Source organism: Silurus aristotelis, assembly GCF_946808225.1.
Source record: "Silurus aristotelis genome assembly, chromosome: 10".
Taxonomy (NCBI): Eukaryota; Metazoa; Chordata; class Actinopteri; order Siluriformes; family Siluridae; genus Silurus; species Silurus aristotelis.
The window spans coordinates 4,169,562-4,183,035 of NC_139583.1; the positions used below are offsets into that span (position 1 = coordinate 4,169,562).

General features: G+C 44.6%; 1 protein-coding gene across 1 annotated transcript in view; it reads left to right on the top strand.

Annotated features, from left to right (window-relative positions):
• dhx36 (DEAH (Asp-Glu-Ala-His) box polypeptide 36) overlaps nucleotides 1-13,474 on the top strand; it is a 36,482-nt gene that overhangs the window by 8,664 nt on the left and 14,344 nt on the right. The window contains exons 5-10 of the mRNA XM_083553300.1: nucleotides 8,252-8,422; nucleotides 8,556-8,635; nucleotides 10,767-10,841; nucleotides 11,319-11,485; nucleotides 12,022-12,103; nucleotides 13,190-13,405. Coding sequence (XP_083409426.1) covers nucleotides 8,252-8,422; nucleotides 8,556-8,635; nucleotides 10,767-10,841; nucleotides 11,319-11,485; nucleotides 12,022-12,103; nucleotides 13,190-13,405 — 791 coding nt within the window. The remainder of the gene's footprint in view (nucleotides 1-8,251; nucleotides 8,423-8,555; nucleotides 8,636-10,766; nucleotides 10,842-11,318; nucleotides 11,486-12,021; nucleotides 12,104-13,189; nucleotides 13,406-13,474) is intronic.

The window sequence follows — 13,474 nt, forward strand, 5'->3', positions numbered from 1 at the left end:
CTACCATCATCATCTCACACTTACTGTATATCTACTACCATCATCATCTCACACTTACTGTATATCTACTACCATCATCATCTCACACTTACTGTATATCCACTACCATCATCTCACACTTACTGTATATCCACTACCATCATCTCACACTTACTGTATATCTACTACCATCATCTCACACTTACTGTATATCTACTACCATCATCTCACACTTACTGTATATCTACTACCATCATCTCACACTTACTGTATATCTACTACCATCATCTCACACTTACTGTATATCTACTACCATCATCTCACACTTACTGTATATCTACTACCATCATCTCACACTTACTGTATATCTACTACCATCATCTCACACTTACTGTATATCTACTACCATCATCTCACACTTACTGTATTTTCACTACCATCATCTCACACTTACTGTATATCTACTACCATCATCTCACACTTACTGTATATCTACTACCACCATCATCATCATCTCACACTTACTGTATATCTACTACCATCATCTCACACTTACTGTATATCTACTACCATCATCATCTCACACTTACTGTATATCTACTACCATCATCATCTCACACTTACTGTATATCCACTACCATCATCTCACACTTACTGTATATCTACTACCATCATCTCACACTTACTGTATATCTACTACCATCATCTCACACTTACTGTATATCTACTACCATCATCTCACACTTACTGTATATCTACTACCATCATCTCACACTTACTGTATATCTACTACCATCATCTCACACTTACTGTATATCTACTACCATCATCTCACACTTACTGTATATCTACTACCATCATCTCACACTTACTGTATATCTACTACCATCATCTCACACTTACTGTATTTTCACTACCATCATCATCATCTCACACTTACTGTATATCTACTACCACCATCTCACACTTACTGTATATCTACCACCATCATCTCACACTTACTGTATATCTACCACCATCATCTCACACTTACTGTATATCTACCACCATCATCTCACACTTACTGTATATCTACCATCATCATCTCACACTTACTGTATATCTACCATCATCATCATCTCACACTTACTGTATATCTACCATCATCATCATCTCACACTTACTGTATATCTACCATCATCATCATCTCACACTTACTGTATATCTACTACCATCATCTCACACTTACTGTATATCTACTACCATCATCTCACACTTACTGTATATCTACTACCATCATCATCTCACACTTACTGTATATCTACTACCATCATCATCTCACACTTACTGTATATCTACTACCACCATCATCATCATCTCACACTTACTGTATATCTACTACCATCATCTCACACTTACTGTATATCTACTACCATCATCATCTCACACTTACTGTATATCTACTACCATCATCATCTCACACTTACTGTATATCTACTACCATCATCATCTCACACTTACTGTATATCCACTACCATCATCTCACACTTACTGTATATCCACTACCATCATCTCACACTTACTGTATATCTACTACCATCATCTCACACTTACTGTATATCTACTACCATCATCTCACACTTACTGTATATCTACTACCATCATCTCACACTTACTGTATATCTACTACCATCATCTCACACTTACTGTATATCTACTACCACCATCATCATCATCTCACACTTACTGTATATCTACTACCATCATCTCACACTTACTGTATATCTACTACCATCATCTCACACTTACTGTATATCTACTACCATCATCATCTCACACTTACTGTATATCCACTACCATCATCTCACACTTACTGTATATCCACTACCATCATCTCACACTTACTGTATATCTACTACCATCATCTCACACTTACTGTATATCTACTACCATCATCTCACACTTACTGTATATCTACTACCATCATCTCACACTTACTGTATATCTACTACCATCATCTCACACTTACTGTATATCTACTACCATCATCTCACACTTACTGTATATCTACTACCATCATCTCACACTTACTGTATATCTACTACCATCATCTCACACTTACTGTATTTTCACTACCACCATCTCACACTTACTGTATATCTACTACCACCATCTCACACTTACTGTATATCTACCACCACCATCTCACACTTACTGTATATCTACCACCATCATCTCACACTTACTGTATATCTACCACCATCATCTCACACTTACTGTATATCTACCATCATCATCTCACACTTACTGTATATCTACCACCACCATCATCTCACACTTACTGTATATCTACCACCACCATCATCTCGCACTTACTGTATATCTACCACCACCATCATCTCGCACTTACTGTATATCCACTACCACCATCATCTCGCACTTACTGTATATCCACTACCACCATCATCTCGCACTTACTGTATATCCACTACCACCATCATCTCGCACTTACTGTATATCCACTACCACCATCATCTCGCACTTACTGTATATCCACTACCACCATCATCTCGCACCTACTGTATATCCACTACCACCATCATCTCGCACCTACTGTATATCCACTACCACCATCATCTCGCACCTACTGTATATCCACTACCACCATCATCTCGCACCTACTGTATATCCACTACCACCATCATCTCGCACCTACTGTATATCCACTACCACCATCATCTCGCACCTACTGTATATCCACTACCACCATCATCTCGCACCTACTGTATATCCACTACCACCATCATCTCGCACCTACTGTATATCCACTACCACCATCATCTCGCACCTACTGTATATCCACTACCACCATCATCTCGCACCTACTGTATATCCACTACCACCATCATCTCGCACCTACTGTATATCCACTACCACCATCATCTCGCACCTACTGTATATCCACTACCACCATCATCTCGCACCTACTGTATATCCACTACCACCATCATCTCGCACCTACTGTATATCCACTACCACCATCATCTCGCACCTACTGTATATCCACTACCACCATCATCTCGCACCTACTGTATATCCACTACCACCATCATCTCGCACCTACTGTATATCCACTACCACCATCATCTCGCACCTACTGTATATCCACTACCACCATCATCTCGCACCTACTGTATATCCACTACCACCATCATCTCGCACCTACTGTATATCCACTACCACCATCATCTCGCACCTACTGTATATCCACTACCACCATCATCTCGCACCTACTGTATATCCACTACCACCATCATCTCGCACCTACTGTATATCCACTACCACCATCATCTCGCACCTACTGTATATCCACTACCACCATCATCTCGCACCTACTGTATATCCACTACCACCATCATCTCGCACCTACTGTATATCCACTACCACCATCATCTCGCACCTACTGTATATCCACTACCACCATCATCTCGCACCTACTGTATATCCACTACCACCATCATCTCGCACCTACTGTATATCCACTACCACCATCATCTCGCACCTACTGTATATCCACTACCACCATCATCTCGCACCTACTGTATATCCACTACCACCATCATCTCGCACCTACTGTATATCCACTACCACCATCATCTCGCACCTACTGTATATCCACTACCACCATCATCTCGCACCTACTGTATATCCACTACCACCATCATCTCGCACCTACTGTATATCCACTACCACCATCATCTCGCACCTACTGTATATCCACTACCACCATCATCTCGCACCTACTGTATATCCACTACCACCATCATCTCGCACCTACTGTATATCCACTACCACCATCATCTCGCACCTACTGTATATCCACTACCACCATCATCTCGCACCTACTGTATATCCACTACCACCATCATCTCGCACCTACTGTATATCCACTACCACCATCATCTCGCACCTACTGTATATCCACTACCACCATCATCTCGCACCTACTGTATATCCACTACCACCATCATCTCGCACCTACTGTATATCCACTACCACCATCATCTCGCACCTACTGTATATCCACTACCACCATCATCTCGCACCTACTGTATATCCACTACCACCATCATCTCGCACCTACTGTATATCCACTACCACCATCATCTCGCACCTACTGTATATCCACTACCACCATCATCTCGCACCTACTGTATATCCACTACCACCATCATCTCGCACCTACTGTATATCCGCTACCACCATCATCTCGCACCTACTGTATATCCGCTACCACCATCATCTCGCACCTACTGTATATCCGCTACCACCATCATCTCGCACCTACTGTATATCCGCTACCACCATCATCTCGCACCTACTGTATATCCGCTACCACCATCATCTCGCACCTACTGTATATCCGCTACCACCATCATCTCGCACCTACTGTATATCCGCTACCACCATCATCTCGCACCTACTGTATATCCGCTACCACCATCATCTCGCACCTACTGTATATCCGCTACCACCATCATCTCGCACCTACTGTATATCCGCTACCACCATCATCTCGCACCTACTGTATATCCGCTACCACCATCATCTCGCACCTACTGTATATCCGCTACCACCATCATCTCGCACCTACTGTATATCCGCTACCACCATCATCTCGCACCTACTGTATATCCGCTACCACCATCATCTCGCACCTACTGTATATCCGCTACCACCATCATCTCGCACTTACTGTATATCCGCTACCACCATCATCTCGCACTTACTGTATATCCGCTACCACCATCATCTCGCACTTACTGTATATCCGCTACCACCATCATCTCGCACTTACTGTATATCCGCTACCACCATCATCTCGCACTTACTGTATATCCGCTACCACCATCATCTCGCACTTACTGTATATCTACTACCATCATCTCACACTTACTGTATATCTACTACCATCATCTCACACTTACTGTATATCTACTACCATCATCATCTCACACTTACTGTATATCCACTACCATCATCTCACACTTACTGTATATCCACTACCATCATCTCACACTTACTGTATATCTACTACCATCATCTCACACTTACTGTATATCTACTACCATCATCTCACACTTACTGTATATCTACCACCACCATCTCACACTTACTGTATATCTACCACCACCATCTCACACTTACTGTATATCTACCACCATCATCTCGCACTTACTGTATATCTACCATCATCATCTCGCACTTACTGTATATCTACCACCACCATCATCTCGCACTTACTGTATATCCACTACCACCATCATCTCGCACTTACTGTATATCCACTACCACCATCATCTCGCACTTACTGTATATCCACTACCACCATCATCTCGCACTTACTGTATATCCACTACCACCATCATCTCGCACTTACTGTATATCCACTACCACCATCATCTCGCACTTACTGTATATCCACTACCACCATCATCTCGCACTTACTGTATATCCACTACCACCATCATCTCGCACCTACTGTATATCCACTACCACCATCATCTCGCACCTACTGTATATCCACTACCACCATCATCTCGCACCTACTGTATATCCACTACCACCATCATCTCGCACCTACTGTATATCCACTACCACCATCATCTCGCACCTACTGTATATCCGCTACCACCATCATCTCGCACCTACTGTATATCCGCTACCACCATCATCTCGCACCTACTGTATATCCGCTACCACCATCATCTCGCACCTACTGTATATCCGCTACCACCATCATCTCGCACCTACTGTATATCCGCTACCACCATCATCTCGCACCTACTGTATATCCGCTACCACCATCATCTCGCACCTACTGTATATCCGCTACCACCATCATCTCGCACCTACTGTATATCCGCTACCACCATCATCTCGCACCTACTGTATATCCGCTACCACCATCATCTCGCACCTACTGTATATCCGCTACCACCATCATCTCGCACCTACTGTATATCCGCTACCACCATCATCTCGCACCTACTGTATATCCGCTACCACCATCATCTCGCACCTACTGTATATCCGCTACCACCATCATCTCGCACCTACTGTATATCCGCTACCACCATCATCTCGCACCTACTGTATATCCGCTACCACCATCATCTCGCACCTACTGTATATCCGCTACCACCATCATCTCGCACCTACTGTATATCCGCTACCACCATCATCTCGCACCTACTGTATATCCGCTACCACCATCATCTCGCACCTACTGTATATCCGCTACCACCATCATCTCGCACCTACTGTATATCCGCTACCACCATCATCTCGCACCTACTGTATATCCGCTACCACCATCATCTCGCACCTACTGTATATCCGCTACCACCATCATCTCGCACCTACTGTATATCCGCTACCACCATCATCTCGCACCTACTGTATATCCGCTACCACCATCATCTCGCACCTACTGTATATCCGCTACCACCATCATCTCGCACCTACTGTATATCCGCTACCACCATCATCTCGCACCTACTGTATATCCGCTACCACCATCATCTCGCACCTACTGTATATCCGCTACCACCATCATCTCGCACCTACTGTATATCCGCTACCACCATCATCTCGCACCTACTGTATATCCGCTACCACCATCATCTCGCACCTACTGTATATCCGCTACCACCATCATCTCGCACCTACTGTATATCCGCTACCACCATCATCTCGCACCTACTGTATATCCGCTACCACCATCATCTCGCACCTACTGTATATCCGCTACCACCATCATCTCGCACCTACTGTATATCCGCTACCACCATCATCTCGCACCTACTGTATATCCGCTACCACCATCATCTCGCACCTACTGTATATCCGCTACCACCATCATCTCGCACCTACTGTATATCCGCTACCACCATCATCTCGCACCTACTGTATATCCGCTACCACCATCATCTCGCACCTACTGTATATCCGCTACCACCATCATCTCGCACCTACTGTATATCCGCTACCACCATCATCTCGCACCTACTGTATATCCGCTACCACCATCATCTCGCACTTACTGTATATCCGCTACCACCATCATCTCGCACTTACTGTATATCCGCTACCACCATCATCTCGCACTTACTGTATATCCGCTACCACCATCATCTCGCACTTACTGTATATCCGCTACCACCATCATCTCGCACTTACTGTATATCCGCTACCACCATCATCTCACTGTCATATTTTACTCCTGTAGCATCACAGATGAACTGAAAAACGTATTCATTAAGAACAAAAAAAAATCATATCAAATTTCCGGAAACTTTCCATGGGAACTTAATCTGGGAAATTTTGGCCATATTCTAAAGGGATTTATGAGAATTAATTATAAATTTGGGGAAATGTGTATAAACCGTATTATATACAAACCTCTTGTTTGGTTTCTAGCTGACATGCGTACGAACTCATTTTACTAATACAGATTTTAAAAGGACATTTCTGACTTTGAGTTAATTGTAAGTAGAAATTATGAATTTTTCTATATATATATATATATATATATATATATATATATATATATATGTATATATATTCCACAGTATTCCTGTTTCGTTTTGTATTTTTGATCAAATAAATGCAGGTTTGATGAGCGTAAGATTCTTCTTTCCAAAACATTAATAATAGCAATGTATAATACATAATAATAATAATAATAATAATTTATTATTATTATTATTATTATTATTATTATTATATTCTTATTCATTCCTGTTAAGCCTGAGAGAAGAGGTGACCATCTGTGAACACTACGGACGCATTATTTGCTTTGAGGATGTTGATGGAGAAGTATAGAGAAGGTCAGAATGAGTTGCATTGTGAGTAAGTCAGCTGTGTCAGAGAAGTATGTGAGGGTGGTGCAGGACATGTATGTGGAAAGTGTGACAGCAGTGAAGTGTACAGTAGGAACGACAGGCTGGGTCAAGGTGAAGGTTGGACTGCATCAAGGATCGGCCTTTCCAGTTTGCAGTGGTGATGGACAGGAGAGGTGGAGGTACGCTCTGGAGTGAAGGAAAATGAAAGTCAGTAGGCAGAAAGAAGAATCCCTGTATTTTCCCCCATATATTCCTATTAATTCCCATGGAAAGTTTCCAGTCTTGAAAGTTCCCACAATTTTGCATCCCTGGTCCTGTACATACACTTGTATAGAGTATGAGGTATGTGTCTGAGAGGTTGTGTGTGTGTGTGTGTGTGAGTGCAGGAGCTGGTGACGCTGATCCAGTCTAACCGCGTGGTGGTGGTGAGTGGGGAAACCGGCTGCGGCAAAACCACGCAGGTCACTCAGTTCATCTTGGACGACTACATCAGCCGTGGCATGGGCTCTCTCTGCAGGGTGGTGTGCACACAGCCCCGGCGTATCAGTGCCATATCGGTGCGGCAGATTCTCTCAGACCGCTGTTTTGGTTGTTTTGGGGGTTAGTCGCGACGACAAGGGTCACGTGTGTGTGTGTGTGTGTGTGTGTGTGTGTGTGTGTGTGTGTGTGTGTGTGTGTGTGTGCACGCAGGTAGCTGAGAGGGTGGCGGCGGAGAGGGCGGAGTCTGTGGGAGAAGGGAAGTCTTGCGGATATCAGATCCGTCTGCAGAGGTGAGTGTGACGATGCTGTCGATCCATAAATGATTACGAGTTTGTATGTTACGATGTTGTGTGATGCACAAGAATTACTGAATGGAACTTGTAGTAAAGCTGAGCCACTGATTTACTACTGCAAGAGCAGAACTGATGCCTGAATCCACAACGGAGTATTGCAAAACTGTGAGAACTAAACTAAAATAGACTGTGTGTTTGTGTGTGTATTATATATATATATAATGTGCCGTCTCACCCGGGCTGCAGTGAGAACTCCGGCTCCACACAGAGCGTCTGGTTTATGAATGGAAACGATTTCTCTCGTCAGTAGATAAAGCGAGACGACTCGGCTTAAAGATCCCCTTAACTTTATTGCTTTGGTCATAACTATCCATCACGAGCGTATGACGAGGAGACGGAGGGGAGGAGGGAGACAGTGACTGGAGGAGAAGTAGGTGAAGAAGAGAGAGGAAGACACTGAGACTGGGAGAAAGAGACTGGGAGACATTCAGAGGGAGACACCTAGATGAATATTGACTGTGAGCAACAATGAGAACAACAGAGACTATGAAAGAGTGTGAGGGGGAAAAAAACCAGACATGCAGACAGTGACACGGAGGGAGAGATCATAAGACTGCATCGCTATGTGAAAAGAAAGCGAGAGACGTATAGAGAGTGAAAGAAAAAGAGAAGTGAGTGACAAAGAAAAGATGGAAGGTGAGGAACATGGAGAGAGTGTTAGAGAGACAGTGAGAGACCATGAGTGTGGAAGAAAGAGAGACAGTGAGAGACGTGAGAAAGAGGGAGATGGTGAGAGAGACATAGGGAGAGTGTGAGAGAGAGCTAGTGAGAGATGTAGAGAGAGTGTGTGAGAAACAGTAAGAGACGTCGAGAGAGTGTGTGTGAGAGACACAGTGAGAGATGTAGAGAGAGTGTGTGAAAGACAGAGAGAGTGTGTGAGAGCGAGACAGTGAGAGATGTAGAGAGAGTGTGAGAGACGGAGAGAGTGTGTGAGAGCGAGACAGTGAGAGATGTAGAGAGAGTGTGTAAAAGATTGTGAGAGACGTAGAGAGTGTGAGAGAGAGACAGACAGTGTGTGTGAGAGAAACAGAGATCAATAATAATAGTATACAGAGAAATTAGCAACAAAGATGGAGTGAAAGATTGAGAGAGAGTGTAAGAGAAAGAAAGAGAGACTGAAAGTAAGTAACTATTGTAAGAAACCTCCTGTGTGCTTGTAAACGTTTTTAATCTGAGTGAGCCCCAGGAGCGTGAGTTCCCCAGCAAATCTGCAGTGTTTCTGGTGTTTTTCTGGAGTGAGCCTGGCGAGACACAGAATGCGCCCTGCGAGACACGCCCTGCGAGACACGCCCTGCGAGATTCTGAGACACTCTGCGAATTACGCTCTGTGAGAGACTCTGTGAGTTACTCTGACACTGCTACAGTGTTTTTCTGTGAGACGCTCTGCATGTTGCTCTGAGATTCTGTCAGACGCTCTGCGTGTTGCTCTGCGATTCTGAGACGCTCTGTGAGACACTCTGCGTGTTGCTCTGAGATTCTGTCAGAGATCTGCGCGTTGCTCTGAGATTCTGAGACGCTCTGCGAGATGGCCTGCGTGGTGCTCCGAGATTCCGTGAGATGCTCTGCGGTTCTGAGACGCTCTGTGAGACGCCCTGCGTGTTGATCTGAGATTCTGTGAGACACTCTGAGATTCTGTGAGGTGCTCTGTGAAACACTTTGCGATTCTTTGAGGCCCTCTGTGAGACGCTTTGCGATTCAGTAAAACGCTCTGTGAGACACTGCCGCCTGTTTGTTTTGTAATTTAAGTCTCCTGTTTGCTCATGTGTTCTGCAGCTGCTGGAGGAAAATGTAGTCGAATCACATTCTCGTCCTTTCGCTCCCCTCTGTTTCTGCAAATCAGAACTTTTACTCAAACTTTTCTCGTCTTCTGCAGTGTGAGAAATGAAACCAGCCAAAACAAAAGCTGTAATGTTGCGGGTTTTATTTATTTATTTATTTATTTTTTTTTAAAACGCAAACATGCCTAAACAAAAATTCTCATAAAACGCTTGTCAACATTTTCTTTCTCCCCGTTTTATGTCACACCATCGACTCGTCATTGGCTCGTCCTGTGGCTGCCGCGATCCAGCCGGTTGCCACGGAAACAAGGCTCGGTGCTGTATTGTACCACAGGAATTATTCTTCAGTGGCTGCGCTCAGATCCGTAAGTGTTTTCCTCTGTCCCGATCTTACTTACATCAGTGTGTGTGAGAGAGAGAGTGAGTTGCAGATTGGATTATAAGCGCACACACACACACACACACACACACACACACACACACACACACACACACACACACACGAGTAAATAATGGCAGCAATCACAAACACACACACACACACACACACACACATACACACACACACAGGAATTAACTTAAGCTTATGGAGATACCTCCAGGTTCCTCATTGTTTGTCTTGGCACACACTCCGCTTTCATTTAATGCCCTTAAAAGAGACAGATTACCTGCAGCAGGGGTGCAGACACACACACACACACACACACACACACACACACACACACACACACACACACACACTAGCTGCAGGTTTGTATCAACATATCTGTTTCTTTGCAGTAGTATAAAATATTTTTTTAACAAATTTCTCCCACTGTGAAAAACACATGTCTCTGCTCCAGGTGTTTGTCCAGCATTAGTCATCTGGTCCTGGACGAGATCCATGAGCGCAGTCTGCACTCAGACGTCCTCCTCACCATCGTGAAGGACCTGCTGAGGCACAGAGACGAGCTGAAGGTGGTGCTCATGAGCGCTACGCTGAACGCCGAGAAGTTCAGCAGGTACTTCGGTGAGTTCTTCTGCTCGGTCTTACGGAGGCTCTTCATTCCGCTCGGGTCTGGGTTCACCTGGTTGCCATTGGTAACAGAAAGCTGGAATGGTGAAAACACAGTGAATTTCAGTTATCGCATCGATTCGGCTCAATATAATGAATATAATGAAAAGTTTCTTGTGAGCCAGTGTAGAGAAGAGACGCCCTGCCCCATACCCCATCCGGGGTAAATATTTCTCTCCCTCTTTTCCAGCAGAGCCGTCACACAGAGCAGCGTCGTCTCCTGGTGAATTATATGATGATAAATTATATTTGAACGTCTTGCGCTCTTCCCATCAGCAGCGATACTTTAAATCGTCTCTGCAGGACGTGATATAAAACTACCCATCCGATTAATCCCCCCATCTCTGAGAGAGAGAGAGAGAGAGAGAGAGAGAGAGAGAGAGAGAGAGAGAGAGAGAGAGAGAGAGAGAGAGAGAGAGCACAGACACACTGAGCATTAACCAGAGAAACATCCCAATAACACCATGCTGATTTCACTGCTCCTCCTGCAGATAACTGCCCCATGGTCCACATTCCAGGACACACCTTCCCTGTCAAAGAGTATCTGCTGGAGGATGTGATCCACATGACTGGGTAAGTTCAGCTTTCCAGCTGCTGTCTGTCTGTCTCATCTGTCTACTTACCTGTTTGTCAGTCTGTCTCTTCCATCCCATCCAATCCAATCCCATCCATCCATCCATTTATCCATCCATCCATCCATCCCTGTCTGTCTTTATATCCATCCATCTGTCTCTTCCATCCCATCCATCCATCCATTTCTGTCTGCCTTTATATCCATCCATCCATCCATCCATCCATCCATCCATCCATCCATCCATCCATTTCTGTCTGCCTATCCATCCATCCATCCATCCATCCATCCATCCATCCATCCATCCATCCATCCATCCATTTCTGTCTGCCTTTATATCCATCCATCCATCCATCCATCCATCCATCCATCCATCCATCCATTTCTGTCTGCCTATCCATCCATCCATCCATCCATCCATCCATCCATCCATCCATCCATCCATCCATTTCTGTCTGCCTATCCATCCATCCATCCATCCATCCATCCATCCATCCATCCATCCATCCATCCATCCATTTCTGTCTGCCTTTCCATCCATCCCTCCATCCCTCCATCCCTCCATCCCTCCATCCCTCCATCCATCCATCCATCCATCCATCCATCCATCCATCCATGTCTGCCTTTATATTCATTTATCTATTCATCCATCCATCCCCATTTCTGTCTGGATGTTTATCCATCAACCCAACCACCCCCCATCCATCCATCCGTCTGTCTCCATCTGTCTGTCCGTCCGTCCGTCCATCCATCCATCCATCCGTTCGCTCGCTCGCTACTCTGTGGAACATGTGAGGAATTGAACACAAATTGTGTGTGTGGGTCAGTGATGTGAGGTGGAGTAGAGATACTGATGCCCACTCTCCATATCTCTGCCCATCAATCCTCGTTCTTCTTCTTCTCCTTCTCTTTTCTTGTCTTTTCTTTATTTCTTTTTAATCTCTTCTCCTCAACTGTAGTTTCATCATTCTAGAATGTCTCTCTGTAAAGATCAGAGTGTGTGTGTGCGGGATTGTGCGCGAGTGTGTGAACGTCCTGTGTGGATGCACTTCAGGTGTGCGTTTTTACGGATCCTCTTCACGTCGCAGGTTCCGGCCGCAGCAGCAGCACGATCGGCGTCCTCGCTTCAGGAGGGGCTTCCTGAACGGCCAACACGTACGTCCTGAAAAGCTGGAGAAAGAAGAAGAATACAAGGAGAGCTGGCCGTGTTTCGCTCGCACACTTCGAGAGAGGTCACACACACACACACACACACACACAGACAAGATCTTTCATGTTTCTCTAGCAGTGGTGCAGTTTGACAGGTGGAGTTATTCTCAGACTTTAAGGTTCCTCTGATATGCTCCTCTGAGGAACCTCAGCTTCACGGTTAG